At 45.0% G+C, this 20,114-nt stretch overlaps 1 protein-coding gene across 8 annotated transcripts in view; it reads right to left on the bottom strand.

The window, feature by feature from the left end:
- Mbnl2 (muscleblind like splicing regulator 2) overlaps window positions 1-20,114 on the bottom strand; it is a 155,056-nt gene that overhangs the window by 7,485 nt on the left and 127,457 nt on the right. For 2 of the 8 annotated variants that reach the window (XM_027393915.2, XM_027393919.2), the window contains one exon: window positions 17,799-17,893. The exons of the other annotated variants lie outside the window; for them this stretch is intronic. In XM_027393915.2, the coding sequence (XP_027249716.1) occupies window positions 17,799-17,893 (95 nt within the window). The remainder of the gene's footprint in view (window positions 1-17,798; window positions 17,894-20,114) is intronic. 8 annotated transcript variants of the gene reach the window in all.

Raw genomic sequence — 20,114 nt, 5'->3', positions numbered from 1 at the left:
TGTATTGTCAGGTCAGTCAGTGTATTGTCAGGTCAGTCAGTGTACAGTCAGATCAGTCAGTGTACAGTCAGATCAGTCAGTGTACAGTCAGATCAGTCAGTGTACAGTTATGTCAGTCAGTGTACAGTCAGGTCAGTCAGTGTACAGTCAGATCAGTCAGTGTACAGTCAGATCAGTCAGTGTACAGTCAGATCAGTCAGTGTACAGTTATGTCAGTCAGTGTACAGTCAGATCAGTCAGTGTACAGTCAGGTCAGTCAGTGTACAGTCAGGTCAGTCACTGTACAGTCATGTCAGTCAGTGTACAGTCATGTCAGTCAGTGTACAGTCAGATCAGTCAGTGTACAGTCATGTCAGTCAGTGTACAGTCAGATCAGATAGTGTACAGTCAGACCAGTCAGTGTACAGTCAGATCAGTCAGTGTACAGTCAGATCAGTCAGTGTACAGTTATGTCAGTCAGTGTACAGTCAGATCAGTCAGTGTACAGTCAGATCAGTCAGTGTACAGTCAGATCAGTCACTGTACAGTCATGTCAGTCAGTGTACAGTCAGATCAGTGTACAGTCATGTCAGTCAGTGTACAGTCAGATCAGATAGTGTACAGTCAGACCAGTCAGTGTACAGTCAGATCAGTCACTGTACAGTCAGATCAGTCAGTGTACAGTCAGGTCAGTCAGTGTACAGTCAGGTCAGTCAGTGTACAGTCAGATCAGTCACTGTACAGTCATGCCAGTCAGTGTACAGTCAGATCAGTCAGTGTACAGTCAGATCAGTCAGTGTACAGTTATGTCAGTCAGTGTACAGTCAGATCAGTCAGTGTACAGTCAGGTCAGTCAGTGTACAGTCAGGTCAGTCACTGTACAGTCATGTCAGTCAGTGTACAGTCATGTCAGTCAGTGTACAGTCAGATCAGTCAGTGTACAGTCATGTCAGTCAGTGTACAGTCAGATCAGATAGTGTACAGTCAGACCAGTCAGTGTACAGTCAGATCAGTCAGTGTACAGTCAGATCAGTCAGTGTACAGTTATGTCAGTCAGTGTACAGTCAGATCAGTCAGTGTACAGTCAGATCAGTCAGTGTACAGTCAGATCAGTCACTGTACAGTCATGTCAGTCAGTGTACAGTCAGATCAGTGTACAGTCATGTCAGTCAGTGTACAGTCAGATCAGATAGTGTACAGTCAGACCAGTCAGTGTACAGTCAGATCAGTCACTGTACAGTCAGATCAGTCAGTGTACAGTCAGGTCAGTCAGTGTACAGTCAGGTCAGTCAGTGTACAGTCAGATCAGTCACTGTACAGTCATGCCAGTCAGTGTACAGTCAGATCAGTCAGTGTACAGTCAGGTCAGTTAGGGTACAGTCAGATCAGTCACTGTACAGTCAGATCAGTCAGTGTACAGTCAGGTCAGTCAGTGTACAGTCAGGTCAGTCAGTGTACAGTCAGATCAGTCACTGTCCAGTCAGGTCAGACAGTGTACAGTCATATCAGTCAGTGTACAGTCAGGTCAGTCAGTGTACAGTCAGGTCAGTCACTGTCCAGTCAGGTCAGACAGCGTACAGTTATGTCAGTCAGTGTACAGTCAGGTCAGTCAGGGTACAGTCAGGTCAGTCAGTGTACAGTCAGATCAGACAGTGTACAGTTATGTCAGTCAGTCTACAGTCAGGTCAGTCAGTGTACAGTCAGGTCAGACAGTGTACAATCAGGTCAGACAGTGTACAGTTAGGTCAGTCAGGGTATAGTCATGTCAGTCAGTCTTCAAAGAGAAAAAAAGAAAGAATGTAAAGCATCATGGGATTTCTCTAGTGTTTCAGAGACCAGGTGATCTTTGGGAGCTGAACGTATGCTCTCAAAAGGGCGAGTTTCTACGTGGCTTCTAGAAACCTTTGCACCCCCTACAGAGAACGCACATCACCGAGATTCAGGAATCTTATTCTCAGCGATGGTAGCTCAAACACAAGACTCATCAGCAACTTCAGTTAATTGTAGATGGCATTTTGGTGAATACATCGCGCACCCAAACCACAAAACAATGAAAGAAGAGCAAGCCTTGTTTTCTTTGCATGTCCCCCACAACTAACCATCAAATGCTGTCTTTATAATGCCGACTTTGGGGAAGGAGATAAAATATGCCTTGTAAGATTTTTGTGTGGCCTTGCCAAACTGCAGAAGAACCTCAGAGGAGCTTGGCATCAGGAACTTGACGCTGTGGAGGGTATTTCCAGGCAGTTTCACTAACCAAGTCCTCAGTAAATTTCTCAGGAGGGATGTCTAATTCATCTCTATGCCCTGGTGTCTAGGGTGGGGGCTGGGCACACAGGAATCACCAGTATCTGACTCAGTGTCTGGATGAGTACACAGGAAGTAACAAGGACAGCGCCACACCACAGAAGACCAGCAGGTGAGTCTGAGCAGGGACCCTTAGACCACAAAAGGCATCTGTGTAGCCTGTCAGGGTATGTAAAATACCTTGGAAAAACAGATTAGCCCACAACCTCCCCACAAGTGTTTTCACTTCTTGTCATATGTAGATAAAAAGAACAGTCCTCCAGGCTGGGGCCAGAGTCACAGAAGGAAGCGTGGCCGGCAAAAAAAATTCCACCTGAAGGAAATGTCTAAACGAGGCAACTTGTGTTAGAGGCACTTTTCCACAGTCTCAGAGCTCTGCAACCGTGGGAGATTGTCCCCACGGCCACAGGGCTGTGCAGCAGCAGAATGGGCGTTTCCCTGTTTTCTGAAACGAAAGTTACTATTTACTTTAAAGAGACTTGCTTGCCTCCCACCAGCCTGATATTTACTTACTTACTTTTCTGCCCCGGGACTGAATCCAGGTCTTGCACACACTAAACTGGCTCTGTCGATGACATATATCCTCTCCCTGGTCTTTTTACCACTCCGTTGGCGTTACCCCTTGCTCAGACTTTCCACTGTTTAATTTCTCCCCTTCTTTGCTCTACAGCCCCACACCTCTTCTGTGTGGCAGCCATTACTGTCAGGTTTCCTGATGCTGTCAGAGAGGCAAAACCCACAGAGTATTCTGATTGCAGTAGTAGGCATTTGCATACTTTTGGATCAGTATAATTTGATATTTAATCATAGTATGAATTACTGAAGCCAAATAGAAATGTCTCTGTCTCTTGGAGAACTTACAGTATCAGATTGAAATCATTAATTAAAGCTACAATTTTAATGTCAATACATGTACACTTTCAAGTAAACACACTCTTCAGCCTATCTCATGACTATTTATAATTGTATCAAAAGTTCAGAATTATTAGTGGTACATGCAAGGACACGAAAAGTTGTCTTAAAATTGGACAGGGCCTCATTTAGTGGAGGTTGGCCTCAGACTTGCTAGGTTGTCAAGCATGGCTTTGAACTTTGATTATTCTGCCTCTACCCCACCACTGCTGGCACTAGAGGTGTTTGCAGCCATGGTTTGTTTTCTGAGATGCTATATGCTGAACCTAGCAATCACTCTACCAATGCCTTATACCCCAGACTCTGACAATAAGTCTTACTTGTTATTTTAGGGGATGTTTGTTCTGAGGGAAGGCAGAGTGCTACCACATTTAACTAACTTTCCAATGTAGATTTTATTTGTGCAGAAAAGGCATCACCTGGGCTCCTGGGAGCAAATAGTCAAGTTGACAGTTTCATTTTGAGAAAAGTAGACTGAAGTCAGATGATATACCTCCTGTATTTGGTGGTTCCTCCAAGAGTGGTTTTGTTCCAAATGTTACTACAGAAAGTTAACACCTTAAAATCAACTTCTCTATCTCCAGTGAGGCCAATTTTTAGTGTTGATAAATAGAAGACTTTAGGTGTATGTTCTAATATTTAAAACAAATTCTGTCATGTAAAATATCAGTAACTGGGCTCTTTCTATATGGAGAGCAGTAACACCTTCACCAGAGATTATCGACCAAGGCCCACAGTGACAAGTTACCAGGATAAAATCTGTAACTGTAAGTTACTGATTTGATCAAGCATCCAAGCCTCATATTGAAATGAGCTGTGTGTGTGAGCATCTAGACTCCTGTGTACTGCAGTGTGACTCTGATCAAGTTCGGCTCTGGAGTGTTTCCACACCACCTCTCACATGTGTGCCCCAAAACACCCGAGGCTGCCCCAGAGTGACCATTTCAGCTAGAAAGTGCATTTCTACACCACATGTAATCCACTACAAACAACTCGCCATTTTACCAAATGCCATGCAAATGAAGTCACTAGGTGGCTTTAAAAATTGTGTCCACACTATAATGTGGTTAAATATATATAACTAATATATATATATATATATATATATATATATATATATATATATATATGTTTGTTATACTTGCAAAGAAATTGCTAATGTACGGAAACCAGATAAAAGTCACCTCTCCTTACAGATGGCTCATCACACAGGTGTGCCCCGTGCTTGGAGAAGGTGGCTTTTCCTGCCACTGTGAATCCTTCTAACAGGGAAAGGAACCCTCCTCACATGCCTCTTCTGTCTGACCTTCACTGATGGGTGCAGGGCCTGCTTATCCATGGCGGGGGGGGGGGGGGTGGATCAACACTAATGGAAAGCCCATGTAACTCTGACTGGGAGGCCTCTCTTCCCACCCTCGTCCTGGCTTTCCTCTTCCACCAAGGGTGATGCACCCTCAGGATCATTTGCCCTGTGCTCACTCTGAGGCGGGAGGGCTGTCCTCAGATTACCTTCCAGTAATGGTTTATATTCTATGGTAACTGAACAGCATGTGAGATTCTAATGCATGTCCCCCAAGAATGACTGGCTTTGGCATACGAATGATTAAAGGAAGATTAAAGACTATGGCAGGTTCCCCCGTGACCCCCTTCCCCCCCCCCCCCGCTTCTTTTCTTTCCCTGGTCTTGTCCCCTGGTGTTACTAAAAACATATCGAGGAGTGCTGTGTGTTTATTCATACCAGAAGAGCTATAAGATTATGCTTGCTCTGCAGCTGCAAAAGAAGGCAAAAACTAAGACCAAGCCCTAGACTGAAGGGTCAAATAAGAGCCAGGAGGAAAAGCAGCAGGCTGGGCAAGCTCTAGCATAATGAAAGCAGAGGAGGGGGTGTGGAGGAGTTTACAGCCACCCAGGAACTAGTCACGGATTTTGTTTTTGTGTACACGAGTGTGTGTGTAAGGTGTGAATGTACGTGTGTGTTCATGAGTGTGGAGGCTAGAGTCAAACAGACAGGGGGTTTTCCTCCATTGCTCACCACCTTGTTGGGGGGCAGGATCTCTCACTAGATCCAGGGTTCACCAATTTGGCTGGACTGGCTGGCCAGTGAGCCCCAGAATCCCTGGTGCCCAGGTACTGGGATTATGGACATATGCCCCTATGCTCAGCTTTATCTGTGGGTGCTGCAGATGCAAACAAAGGTCTTCATGCTCTCATGACAAGCTCTGTACCGCCTGAGCCGTCTCTCCACACCCAGGGTTTCACCACACTGCACACCCCACTACGGTTCTACCTAACCATCCAGGCCACTGCTGTTTCTACAGGAAAACTGAGCTCCACAGTCATTGGTCAAAGAACTTTTAAAATATGCTTTCCAAATGCAGACTGTAATGTTAAAGAAGGCTGCATTTTTCTGATTATATCAAAAACATAAAACTGGGGCCATATCATCTTAGCATGTTATAAATACCATGTAGGAAGTGAGGATGACATTAAGTGGGCAGCCCACTCCTAAGTGGTTTCACTGATGCAAACTTCTGGGCATGGACTCTGAATTCAAGAAAAAAATTACATGCAAAAGCTGCTTTAGGTAAGTAAGACTTTCTTTGTTTGTGTCTGTTATTTGCTTATAGTTATTTTTGATATCAGGTTTATCATAAAGCTTTCACAAGACATGAGTTAACAACTCAAGAATGAAAAATGAATAAAAGACAACAGTGTCTAAGTTAAAACAAAACAAAACAACAAAAACAAAACTGAAGCAACTATTTACTTTTTTTTTTAAGGTTATACAGCTAGTGCAAAGAAATTTCAGAAAAATTTGTTCTCACAACAGGGGATTTTTCACAATCATGTGGTTTTCCTCACGGTAATAAATTATAGAATCAAGTCAAGAAGAAAAAAGAGAACCCAAAGAAATGTGTTTCTGGTGTATTTAACGTGTGGCCCCAACTCTGCTCATTGCCCTGGTTTTGTATCTACAACCAGTGTGTCAAGCTTGGAATCATGGGCACATTTTGGCTGCAGTATCTGTTTTCACAGTGGGGCAGAATGTGTAAGTCAGCCCACTAGGAGTTGGCTTTTAAGGCATGGGTGGCAGGCAGGATGAGCAGGAAGACGGATGTGAAGTAGGGGTGTGGAGGTGTGGAGTCACCCGGGGCTCTTCTCAAAGCAGGGAGGTGCTGCCGCCCAGCACATGGTCCAGCACAATGAAGACCCTGGACCCCCTTTTAGTTCTTTGCCTGTGGTGTGTGTGTGGGGGGAGGAGAGAGAGGAAGGGAAACAGAGAGAGGGATATTAACCTAGCCACTCAATTGTGCATCAACCTTAAGTATAAAGAAAAAAGCCAGAACGTAGATGTGAGGGTACAGAGAGTCTCAGCTATGTCAACAACTGGATTTGCAAGCACAGTCTCTCCCTTTGCTTGTAGCACACTGGTAGCTCTCAGTGTGGAGGGTGTTTAGACTTTCTACAACCAGCTCTCCCCAACAGCTCCCCAGGATGTCCAGGAACAGCCTGGTGTAAAATAAGAGGAAAGGCAGGGGAGGGTGCTTTGCCGAGGAGAGCAGTCACACTCTTTGTTTCTTTATAATGTCCCCATCAGTAGCTGGGCCTTTCTGAGGTGATCTGAATCCCATCATCACCTTGACTATAATTACTGGCATAGTTTTTTCATTGTCTGTGCCCTTTATTATGTAAGGCCCATGAGAAAGGGGGAATCTTTTCATTGCCTCACTCCCAGAATGCCGGCTGTTTGGTTCCTAACGTCCAGTGTGGAGAGGGAGCAGGAAGACATGTCACTGAATAAATGGCACTTTGTTTTTTTAATAAGGTCTGATGTGCCAGGGTAAACCACACTTCTAACAAACCCCGTCCACTGAGGAAAAACCCACAGCTGCACGCTGTCGCCGTCCTTGTGAAAACAGAACTCTGAAAGGGGAGCATGGGGACAAGAAGCAATTTTATCACCAGAAGAGTGTAAGATGAGTGACAGCCGAGGTAGCCTGGCATCTTTCTTGACATCTCCTAATCCCCTCTTTTTTGGAGAAGTGTTCATTTGAAATGGGCAATTCTGCCCATTTAAAAAACGTGGCCAAGTATACATAATATGAAGTCTTTCTGCTTTAAACACTTTAAAAGTATAGCGCAGGGACCTGAGTCCATTCACGTTGCCTTCAACGGTCATCACAGTCCACCTGCAGGACTCTGCCTCTTAACTGAAACCTGTGCCAAGTAAATGCCAACTCTGAATTCTCCTTTGCTGACACTAGTGCTTTTGGTCCCGGGGGCTGAACCAGGGATTTGTGCACACATGGCAGGACACGCTCTAATCCTCAGCTACACTTCCAACCCTTGTATCATTGACGGGGTCTCGGGCAGCTCATACTGGCCTTAGCCCTGAGATCCTCTCTCTTACTTTAGACTAACCCTTCTGGGTGCTTTGTTTTCACTGTCTCTGTGTCTTGCCGAACCCTAACCCCCTCCCACCTGTATCTGCCCTCCCTTTCATCCCTATGGGTTTAAAAACGGGCTCCCTGGCTCTGCACAAGACCCGTCGCCACCCTCAGCTGACTCTGGAACTTAGACCCCTGTGCTTTCCCATAGAATACATTGAACTCGCAGCTGCTCATTTCCCCCCATCTCCTGCAGGTGGCCCACGACATTCTTCCTTAAGTATTGGTGCTCAGTTTAACGGAGGTGATGAGGCCACCAGGACACATGGGGACAATGGCAGTCTCTCCAGTGTTCCCCTCTGGATTATTTCTCTGGAGTGGAGAAATGGCCCTCTCTTCCTCAGCACCCCATCTTTTATAACTGACTGAAATCTGAAGTGTCAATCACCACCAACCACCAGTATCTGCAGACAAATTCTAATACTGAATTTAGACTTTGGAAAGTTTTCTCCTCTGTGAGAACTTCTGAAATCGTTACATAGTTTACAGGCAGCAGTCCAACTTTTTGTTTGAAATCTTTTGGTGATGCTGGGCAAAGGCTGCTCCCCTGGACTACAGTGCTCCTCCCTCCTGAGTTTGACTGGCAGGACTTCTTAAAAGCCAGTCCCTACACGGAACACAAGCTCCAATCCTCTCAAATGTGCTGGGGAGCACAGTATTTGCAGGCATGGAAGCCTGAGGCCTAAACCTGTCAAGCCACCACATAGTTGCTCGGATTGTGGGCCATTGATGCTCCATGGTTCATTCTCATCTGGAAAATTCACAAGCTACTTCACAGAGCAATAATGAGCATTAAATAAAATGATGCATATAAAGAGTCTGATATGGAATAGAGGTTTTTGATAAAGGTTGGCTTATTTCCCCAAGGCTATTATTTTAGGATTCATAATCCTAAATCAAATTTGGTTTCAGTTTCTATTTAAGTAGTTATTCAAATAATTCTATTGTGCATTTACATATAGGTTTGGAAGGTACCTCAAATGTTGGAAATATGCTTGGTTTTTGATGAGACTAATGTGTTTTAGGATATCAAATGCATTTGCTTTCTACAACACACGTGCTGTCACTGACAATGAGGCTGGCCTGAATTTCTCTGATTTTTTTCATTAAAGTTTTGACTGCCGTAACAATTATTTTGCAAACTGAAACCTTTCATTGTAAGAGTCCAGCTGCACCAGTACTTGAAGAGCAGTGCCCGCCACGATGGGAAGCTGACAGACCTGACTGGCAGCCTTCCCATTGCTTAGACACGGCCAAGCTTCGTAGATGTATCCTATGGGTAAGCCATTCAACCTCCTCACCTCTATGATGGTAATTCAGAGGCACCCCACTCCCACAGTGTTGTGAGCATTCACTAATGTATTTAACAGTCATCTGTGGACAGTATTATGTGACAACATTGAACTATCTTTTTTTATTTTTGGCAGTAACAGGAGTTGAACCTAGGACCTCATGCATGTGAGGCGAGTGCATTTCCACGGAGCCTTTGAGACTCTTCTAATTTCCCAGTCAAACCTCCAAATGTAAATGTTCTCACAAGCTACGTTATTCATCACTTCTAGATCACTGTGCTTAGAGCCAGTGACTATTTATGGACACCTCTGTGCACCCACCTTGTTTAACAAATAAATATCTGGAGCTCAGCTTTCAAGCCTTCGCTTCTCACATAGCTCCTGCAGAAGCAGCAGAAGTAGCAGGGCCTTTGCAGCTATGTCTAACAAACCAACATACCGTCCCACGCAAGCAACTCAAAGCTGCCCGGTCAAGGCACACAGTGGACTCTTTTCTACCTCTACACACTTAGTAGGTCCCCCTTCTGAACTTCCTTCCTAGCCCATGTTTCAGGGGTCAAGAAGGGCCCAGAAAAGTGCAGGAGCAACGGGCATCTATTCAAACAATGCCTCCCGTCTTGAACCCACACCACTAAAGCAGTTTCCTGGCCTCATGGTTCACTGTAAGACAATGGCACACACAGAGAGAACGATTGATGGAACAGCTATGAAACTGATACTGGAAAACACTTGCAGAAAAACAATGGGCCAAGTTTAACTTCTCCGGGAGTCTTGGATTAGTCACAAACCTTCCACATTCTAAGGAGGAAGCAAAGTTCCAGACTGATCCAAAACAACTTATAGCTACTTGGTGTGAACCGTGTATTGGGGGGAGCAAAAGAGATATAAATGTGGTGTTAGGGGACCGAGTTTCTCATCCTAGTATGACCATGAGCAAGTCACTCCAATACCCTTGGTCTTTTTTAACTATGGAACAGAGATTTTATCTAAGTTTGTAGAAGTTTGAAATCTGGCTTTGCCTCTTCACAGTATGACCCTGGGTTTGTTCCTCAGCATCTGTCATGAATCTCTTCAGGGACATTTCTGCTTTTGGAGAGATAATTCACATCAGTGGCTGTGCATGGTGCTTGGCACACGGCAAGTGCTTCCAGCGGGTGGTGGCTGCAGTCACATCTGTGCTGTCTGTGTGCTCTGTCATCCTTGGGGACCTTCCACCATCATTTAAAGTACTTTCTCAGGAAGGTGGCTGGCAAAATGGAGAAAAGATTGCTCTAGGCAGACCCAGTAGTTGGGTTCTGGGCTTGCTTCCTTTGCTAATTTATGTGATTTGGGGAAGGCACTTTGCTGATTGATTCCAGATCCTATTACAATTTACAATATAACATGCATCACATAAAAATGTCATTCCGGGGCTGGGGAGAGAGCTCAGTGGGAAAAACGCTCGTCACACTAGCATGGGGAGTATAGCTGGGATCTGCATCATGCATGTAAAGGCCTGGGTGAGTGGTGCTTGCATTACAGGCACTGGTTAGAGCCCCAGTGCAGGGAGGGTGGAGGCAGGGGGACTCCAGGGGCTTGGTGACCAGACAGTCTAGTTAAAAGAGTGAGCTTCAGGCTCATGGGGTGGAGAGTGATTGGGGTAGACACTGTTAAGCCTCAACATGCACGTGTGCCTGCACACACACACAAATGCACGCGCGCGCACGCGCGCGCGCGCACGCACACACACACACACACACACACACACACACACACACACACACACACACACACACACACACGAGGTCTTCAGGCTTGGTTGCCAGTGCCTTAACTTGCTGGCCCTGAGACTGATCCCGAAATCCTCTCTAAGATACATTGACTGCTGTTGAGGACTGTGTAAGATGTGGGGGAGCACTGACTGCTGTTGGGGACTGTGTAAGATGTGGGGGAGCACCGACTGCTGTTGGGGACTGTGTAAGATGTGGGGGAGCACTGACTGCTGTTGAGGACTGTAAGATGTGGGGGAACACTGACTGCTGTTGGGGACTGTGTAAGATGTGGGGGAGCACTGACTGCTGTTGGGGACTGTGTAAGATGTGGGGGAGCACTGACTGCTGTTGGGGACTGTGTAAGATGTGGGGGAGCACTGACTGCTGTTGGGGACTGTGTAAGATGTGGGGGAGCACTGACTGCTGTTGGGGACTGTGTAAGATGTGGGGGAGCACTGACTGCTGTTGGGGACTGTGTAAGATGTGGGGGAGCACTGACTGCTGTGAGGACTGTGTAAGATGTGAGGGAGCACTGACTGCTGTTGGGGACTGTGTAAGATGTGAGGGAGCACTGACTGCTGTTGGGGACTGTGTAAGATGTGAGGGAGCACTGACTGCTGTTGGGGACTGTGTAAGATGTGGGGGAGCACTGACTGCTGTTGGGGACTGTGTAAGATGTGGGGGAGCACTGACTGCTGTGAGGACTGTGTAAAATGTGAGGGAGCACTGACTGCTGTTGGGGACTGTGTAAGATGTGAGGGAGCACTGACTGCTGTTGGGGACTGTGTAAGATGTGAGGGAGCACTGACTGCTGTTGGGGACTGTGTAAGATGTGGGGGAGCACTGACTTTACAATACCCTGGTTCTGGCCCACCTGCCAGCGGCTTCATCTACAGCTTGTTGCTATTGAGTGATGGTGGGAACCTGCAGGAGGCAAACTGTCACTGGGGAACTGAGTCTTGGAGAGGTTGAACGAGACACTGTGACCAGTTCTCTTCTGGTCTCTCTTTTGCTTCCAGGTTGCCAGGAAGTGAACAGGCCTCTTCCCTCGTACACTTCCTTCATGATCTACCATGCTGCTACAGCCCCAAGCAATGGGCCGACTAACTACAGACAGGAACCCCAGACTGTGCCAAGATGAATCTTTCTTCCCATGAAGGAAGCTGATTATCTTGGTATTTTGTCACAGAGATGGAAAGTTGGCTGAGACAGACTTTAAGGTCAATGGAGGCTTTGCTACCCATTAAGGCCACGAGCAAACCTAAGCTCTCATCTCTCCAGATATAGAAGGTACAACAGAACAGAACCCATGTCACAGGGTTCAATGCACTAACATGTAAAGTGGCATGATTCTGAATTCCCTTTCCCTGTTACCCTTGTTACCCTTGTCCCTTGCATTTATTTATCCCATGTGTACATGTGTCCTGTGCTTGTGAGTGTGTGTGTGTGATACCTATGCACATGTGTGTATACGCATGTGAGAACCAGAGCTCAATATCAGATTCCTCAGTTGCTGTTCACTTTATGTGCATATGTATTTGTGAGTGTGTGTGCTCATGTATGTGTGTCTACGTGTACACATGTTGGGGCCAATGCTGATATATGAAATCTACCTTAAACATTCTTAACCTTATCTTTTTTGAGACAGGGTCTCTCTCTGAATCTGGAACTCAAAGCTTTTATTAGACTAGATTAGAACTCACCCAGTGAGTTCCAGATGGGTGCCACCACACCCAGCTTTTTACATGAGATGCTGCAGATCCAGACTTCACTCATAACATTTGTATAGCAAGCAGTTTACTGACTGAGCCACCCACCGTCCCTTTGCCATAGTTTTTGAGATAGGTAGGGTATCTCACTAAACTTGACTAACTTGGCTGATAAGCAAGACCCAGAGATCTTCCTGCCTCCACCTCCCCATTGCTGGGATTATAGCTCTGTATCCATCTTTTTCTCTGGGCTCTGGGGGGCTGAACTTAGAAGCTCAAACTCGCACAGCACAGCCATCTTCCTACGCCTGTCTTGACCTTTTGTATGTTTTCCAGGTTGGTCTATACCTTACCATCCCCTAACTTCCTCCATGTCCCACAGACATCTGTCCCTGGCCGCTTTAGGGATGGGAGCTTATTTTCCATGCAGTGGCATTGACATTTGGGGTTTCCTTTTTAATGACAATGTTTTGATGATCCACATCTCCTCACTAAGCCACTGGCATCCCTCTTAACTGTAGCGGACTCCGCAATAATCAGTAGACTCCAACATATATGGTCATGGAAGTCACTGCCTCCTCCGGCAGAGACAAGACCAAAACCTATGACCTCTCACCGGGAGGTGTGAATTATTCATGAAAAATGAAACCGTGGGTCACAGTGTTTACACAACTTAGCTCTCATTTCTTTGCTTGTGTTCACACACACTCCAATTCACACAGGCGCACAATGTGTGTATGTGAATGCTAGTGTGTGTGTGTGTGTGTGTGTGTGTGTGTGTGTGTGTGTGTGTGTGTGAGACGAGGCACATGTATGAGGATTAGAGGATTTCTGGGCATCAATTGGCTCCTTCCACTGGGAGCTCTGGGACCCAAACTCAGATATTCAGGCTTCCGTGGCAGGTGCTTTCTACTTGTTTAGCCACCTCACCAGCTCACTTCCTAATTTCTAAAGGAGAAAGAAACAAAACAAAACACGCTCCCCACACCCACGGGTCCCACTGCTCCTTACACATCCAAGTTCACCTAAGACTGTGAGTGTTCCTTCATCTTTGAGAACATTTTCCCCCAGCTAGGAAATCTTGATTCTATTCTGCATACCGGACATTAGATTCAGTCACTAGGCAGCTTGAACCAAGCATACAAGCAAAATGTCTAAAGTGGCTTAACCACTTCCACAGTGAAAAGAGCCAGAGGGAGGGATCTACCCAGCGTGCTGTCCACAGGGGTAGATGCTGAGGGTTTGTGGGCTTGGCTTCTTTTGGGAGAACAGCATACTCGGGCCTGTGCTTTTTTTGTCCTGGGCTCTCAGGAATGGGCAGGCTATGGGCAGAAAGGAGTGCTTGGTGCTTTGATGGTCTGCGCAAGGGCTGACCACTCAGCTGTGTATTTCTGGATCTGACAGGGGCCTACTCCTCCCACACGGGGCCTTGCAGAACCAAGATACTTTCTTGTGAAGCAAACACAGGCCCTAAAATGGGTCAGGTGATGAATAGTGGGAAATGCTGACCCCTCCTACGTTTGTCTGAATATAAACCCAACAGATGGTATCGAATAGCAGAGATTTTACAAGCTGAGCTGTGAGGGGGTAAGGCGGAACATCACCTGACCTCCGTAGCTCTGGGGTTATGTCTTCAGGCACAGTGAGGAGTAAGTGAGGAGGGGTGGTTTCTTCTCAGAAGCAGCTCCAGCAAAGGCAGTTAAGACACTGTGTGTGACTACGGTTACAGGCAACGATACTGCTTTTCTGATAGGCTATTATTGAGGTAGATTATCTGATACAACACACCTATATCTGGTATGTACAGAAAATGGAATTTTCTAGCTTATCAGATATTTTAGTAAAAGATGGAGGCTGGAGAGATGGTTCAGAGGGTAAAGCCATTGGGTGAAGGCCTGAAGATCTAGGTTCAATCCTTAGATCCTACACCATAGAAGGAGAGAATCTCCTGCAAGTTGTCTTTCGAGCTCCACATCCACATGAGCACACATGCAAACACACACACACACACACACACACACACACACACACACACACACACTACACATGCACACGCAGAGACACACACACACACACAGGATTTCATATAATATGCAATACAGTCAAATATATGACATACTACATAATATATGAGAGAACATTTAAAATCATACCCACTACACAGTAACTGGTTTGTCATTATTAGACATAGTTTAATATATTGAGATTCAAAGACATTAATTAAATCAGAAAATAGCTCAATAAATTTGCCTGCTATATTTTTGTTTACATATGTATTCCTAGAGATAAGCAGATATTTCTTTTAAAAAAATCCTGAATGTATCTATATTCTGTCTTTCTCAAACTGCTAGTCTAGGGTTGTGAAGCTTGTGGGTGATTGGGCTGAGGTTATGGTTTACTGACTGACGGTGGTGTGTCTCCTGGGCTTGTGTAAACAGCTCTGAGTGGAGAGGCTGCCTATGGGAGTTCTGGTGTGTCCTTTTTCTCCTTCAAATCTCTTGCACAGGTAATTACAGTTACTATGCAGTTTTCAGTATCTGAAATGACAATTTGAATTAGCCAAAACACTTTCGAAACCCAACTGCATTTTGTGCAGACACAGATGGCTCCTGAAGGGCGAGTGAGTGGGCAAAGTGCTTATCACTCAGCGAACCCTGCCCTCCCAGCTCTACTCCCCACCCTGAGTTTACCTCCTCCCTGATTTCATTCTTTGGGTCTGCCAAACATTCACAAATATCAAAGGCCACCTATCTGTTTGTGAGCTTTTATTGACTTTCATGGGTCACATGGGCCTGGTTCGATTGGCATTTAAAGAACTTGAACAAGATGAAAACCTGTTGTTTCACAGTCATTAACCACCTCTGAGCTTCCTGTTCTTAGGTGCTGAGAGGTCCTGGGCAGACACTTGGTTCTTTGAAGCTCATTGAGATAAATAAAGAATATCGTATCTGCAAGCTTATATTTTGGTGATCTGCTTTTCTGTGTTTTCCCCATATGTAAGCAGAAAGGAACCAACATCCCATCTCTCTCAACCATCAATGTGCCATCCCAGCAACAACTGTCTAGCAAATTGCAAAACTTGGAAGGAATCTAGGATTGGGGGAGCCACTATTGTCTCCTCTAGAATCCCTGCTGTGGATTAAATCCCAATCAAGCTTGCTGGTTCCTTTATCAATCACACCCACCCTAAAGTTGCATTTAGGCTTCTGGCTGGCCTGTACAACCCTTCCCCTTGTCCACCTGTGTAAGCCTTGCTATACTTTTACCACTTCAGTTCTTTATACAAACATCAAGGAAGAACCACTAGGCCAGAAATGACCATCTGTCACTCATGGCTATGTGTCTGTGATGCGCCAGGGATTTACCTTTAGAGCTCTAAAGCATTTCTTTATTTTGCCCACTCTCCTTTCTTAGGAAAGACTTCTGAGGATCAGGGTTGCTCAATTTGTCAAAAAGTAGAGATGACATTTTGCTGAAGCAGATACTCTTACAGGATTATATCTGAACCTTGTTTCCTGATGAAGTGATTTTGTAACATAAACTGGATCAAGCATGAATCTGGTTTTGGAGGCAGGGCATAGACTTACAAAGCAGGAATCCAGCTGCCCCACAACAAGTGAGTAAGAAGGGCTTTGAACCTACTTATAAGAGTGCAAAATCTCTGTCTCTTTTCCCATCCCTGTCTAAAATCATTGGATAAACTAGCCAACCAACCAAACATCTAGTCAACCAGCCAACCAACCAACTAGCCAACCAGCCAACCAACCAACCAACCAGCCAATCAACCAACCAGCCAGCCAACCAACCAACCATCCATCCATCCATCCATCCATCCATCCATCCATCCATCCATCCAGTCAGCCATCCAACCAACCAACCAACCAGCCAGTCAGCCAGCCAGCCAGCCAGCCAGCCAGCCAGCCAGCCAACCAACCAACCAACCAACCAACCAACCAACCAACCAACCAACCAGAAACCCAGTCTTCCTAGTTCGGGAACTTATTTGCTGCTCTTTGTTGTACTGGTTTGGAAGACAAGTTGGTGTTCCTTGGTGGCCAGGCTTGCACTGTGAAGAGCAGAGAGGTGGTGACATGTCTTCATTAATTGTCTCTACTGTCCACTGGTCTGGCACCCCCCTTTTACCTCAGCCTTCTGCTTTATCAGGTGACAAGTAGGGGGTAATATTTACTCATGCCATTTAGTGCAGTCTCTCTTTCCCTGGGGTTATGTTTTCACTGGGGCTGACCCTGCCATTTTAGCTTGCAAACAGCCATCTATACCCTGGCAAGGTCTTCCCCAGAGTTTAACTTACCATTTTTCCTATTTGCCTGGTCTTCCTTCCAGTGCCCCAAACTACTTTTTTTTTTTTTATCCTCTCCACCCTTTCTCAGCACAGTTGAGTTTATTTAAAAGAAAACAAAACATGAAATGAAACAAAACACCAAAATTATCCTATGAATAAAGGGCCTCTGTGTCGGGTGCTTTTCTAGGTGAGACTAGAGGATATGCTGCCCTCTCATGCTTGTACCTTGTGGCCAGCAAACATGTGTAAACTGGCTGGGCAGCATCAGGGACATGGTCAGCTTGCAACCACAGAGGAGGAAATCTAGTCAGTCCATTGGCTCTCCCCATTGGGAATTGCCCCCATTTGACCACAGAGGAGGAAATCTAGTCAGTCCATTGGCTCTCCCCATTGGGAATTGCCCCCATTTGACCACAGAGGAGGAAATCTAGTCAGTCCATTGGCTCTCCCCATTGGGAATTGCCCCCATTGTCCTAGTGGCACATGCGTTAAGCCAACACAGTAAACTCTCATATTCAGTTAGAACCCGCTGTGGTGAGCACAGTGGTGGCCACACTGGTCTCCTAGGGTGGCGTGGCTCTTACACCAGATCTGAACAGATCTTCCAGTGGATATTGAGTCAGCACCTGTGACCAAGGTCAGTGTTCATAAGAATTATCCAGACCTCCAATTTGATGCTTAGAATATGGGAGGAGAATTTTCATTTTTTCCTCCACTATAGAATGAACCAAATCAAAGTGGAGCTGGTTTGGGAACCCCCACAGGTGTGGTTCTACTTTTCTTAATGTGGCAACTCACAAACCACTGGATAAGAAATGCTGTACTAAAAGGAATTTAAGCCTGTCAGGTTAATTACACAATATTAGGTACGAAAACAAACAGTGCAACACAAAACATAGCTACATCATTATTGGCAGTAAATGTTAACTCTAAATAAGTGCAACCTGTCCACAAATGCTTGCTATAAACTAATCAAAAAAATAAAAATTTGATGGATAAACATGAAAAAAAAATTCTCACCGAGAATTTTTTTTTTAAAATATCAGCACTCATTTAGAGTTCGGGATTTGTGAAAGAAAGCTTTAAAAGGAGCAAACCTGATTGGCTGTGGCTGTTGCTGCGAAGGGGACACTTGTTGCAGGAGTTGTTGCTGCAGAGACAGTGGCGGACGTAGCGCTGTGCACCATGGGTACTTTCAGGAGGGGAACCATGGGAGCAATGAACAGGAGGGTGGAGCATTATGGTAACAGAAGTGGTGTTTGGCATGGTGAATATCAGAGCAGCAAGCCATCATGGGTTAAACCAGCAGATGGCATGCAATCACAATGCAAAGCAAGGAAGCATGGGAGAGAAATAAAAAGGGAAAATAGCTTATTACAAGTACAATTAAAGGAAGTCTTCAAACACAATCAGTGATTCCCAGAAAGGCCAAAGCACACAGCTTTGATTGATGTATTTATAAACACAATGACAGAGTCATTCCCGATTCAGAGTGTGTCATGACTGTCACAACCGTTGCTTCTCAAAATATGAGAATAGGTAATACTCAATGAAATGAGTATGCGATAACCAAAGAAGACTCATCATAAATTCTAAACATTGAAGGCTCCATAGGCCCAATTTAAGATAAGATGAACTAATTGGAGTTGGAACTAATTGGAGTTAAACAAAATATTTTTTTTCAATTTGGAATCATATCTGAAAACTGGAATTTCAGTTGATAGTGTTTTATTTTGGTAAATAAACATAGAGGCAAAAGAAATGGCCTTGGTGTAAATTCTAGAGCAGTTACTATAAAGTAACCAGATCCATTTTGCCAATGTTTACTTTCTAGACTCCTACATGAAACTGATTGGATGTCCTGAAGACAGATTTTTGTGCCAAGGCCCTGAAGGTGAGAGAAGACTCCACTATTGAAATTTTCCATCTAAGGGAAAGTGGAGGTACAATATATATGTCACAAATAAGTCAACACTCTTAAATAAGAGATAATTAAGCAAGAAAGTTCAGACACTTGATTTCAAAATACATCCATAAATATTTTTTTTCTCCAAAAACAAATACTTCTGGGAAACTCTGATAACTCTAACACACAGCAAAGAGGAGATAAAGGCACACCACTGTGAAACTTTAAAACATTGATGAAATTAGCCTGCCTCTTGTTTGCCTCATGCTAAACCAGATAAACTATAAAGAGAAACAGAACACAAATCATTAAAAAGCACACTTGCACTTGTGTTTTATGTCTCTGTAGTGATTGTTCTAGCATAAGAAGGTCACATTAAAAAGGAACAAAACATTGCTTTCTTAAATACACAAGCATAGCTCACATGTTAACTCTAAAGCCCCTTAGCCTTCAGATCTATTCCTAAAGCATTTCTACCAACTCTGAAATCAATGTCAGACAGTGAAGGCATTGAACATCATATAAAAGACAAATAAAAAAAGGTTGAAACCTACCAATACTGGTAGCGGGTGTCATGCACAAAACTGACCCTGAAGTCATGCAATGAGGTGGGGCGGAAAAGTGAATAAAGGGAAAGAAACAGGTTAGCGGTTTAGAGTTAACATTCAAAGTGAGATTGAAGCACAACCAGAAATAAGTAGGGTTAGTTTACACAGTTTTTAGGGCCCATTCACCTCATCGGTATAGACACAGATATGTGCAGCCAACTTTAAGCCAATAAGATTCCAAGCCCACTGTCACTCTCCCCTTTCTGATCCTCTAGGTCAGCATGGTTCTAAACAAGGATGACACGTGATGGGAGCACAGCGTCCTTTCCTTCTTTGAAGACCTCAAAGTCTTTCCCAGACATTATCAAGTTAATTAATCCTCTAAGGTGGAGAGTGGGTATTTTACAGATGAAAAATCTGAGGCACAGTAACTCCTCCAAGGTTGTGTGTGGTGTGAGTCAGGGACAAGGCCGGAACAGAGTTCCATGCTGAATTCAGGTCAGGTGTGATCCTCGTCAGAGTGCAATCGCTTTGCAAGTCTGTTTGGTGAGGAAATGTGTTGTGTCAACTGCATTGTGAAAATAAGGACGGTGAGTTAAGATTTCATAGCCTCTAAACCAGAGCCCCGACAGGCAGGGCAGGAGAATGAATCTTAACCTAGCAATGAATCTGGAAGTTCCTGAACAGAATCACCTAATGGAGGGGGGGGGGCGTCTCTTCTGGCTATGGAGGTGGCACCCAGCAGCGAGCTCTAAGTATTATACAAGCAATCATGCAGATCAGGACTACACCAGGACCCACCCAGGTGAGAGATTTGATCATGGCCATTTCAGGGTAACTCCCAAGGGATCGGAGAGTCTAGGGAATCTCTGATTGGTGTCTAGATTGGTGAAGAAGGAAGTACCATGTCTGTGCTTCCGTGGGAAGAACTATGTTATCTGTAGATGGTCTTGATGTAC

The sequence above is a fragment of the Cricetulus griseus genome (assembly GCF_003668045.3).
Source record: "Cricetulus griseus strain 17A/GY chromosome 1 unlocalized genomic scaffold, alternate assembly CriGri-PICRH-1.0 chr1_1, whole genome shotgun sequence".
In the NCBI taxonomy this organism is placed as follows: Eukaryota; Metazoa; Chordata; class Mammalia; order Rodentia; family Cricetidae; genus Cricetulus; species Cricetulus griseus.
The sequence above is the reverse complement of the archived record's forward strand: the minus strand, read 5'-3'. Positions and strand labels throughout refer to the sequence as shown.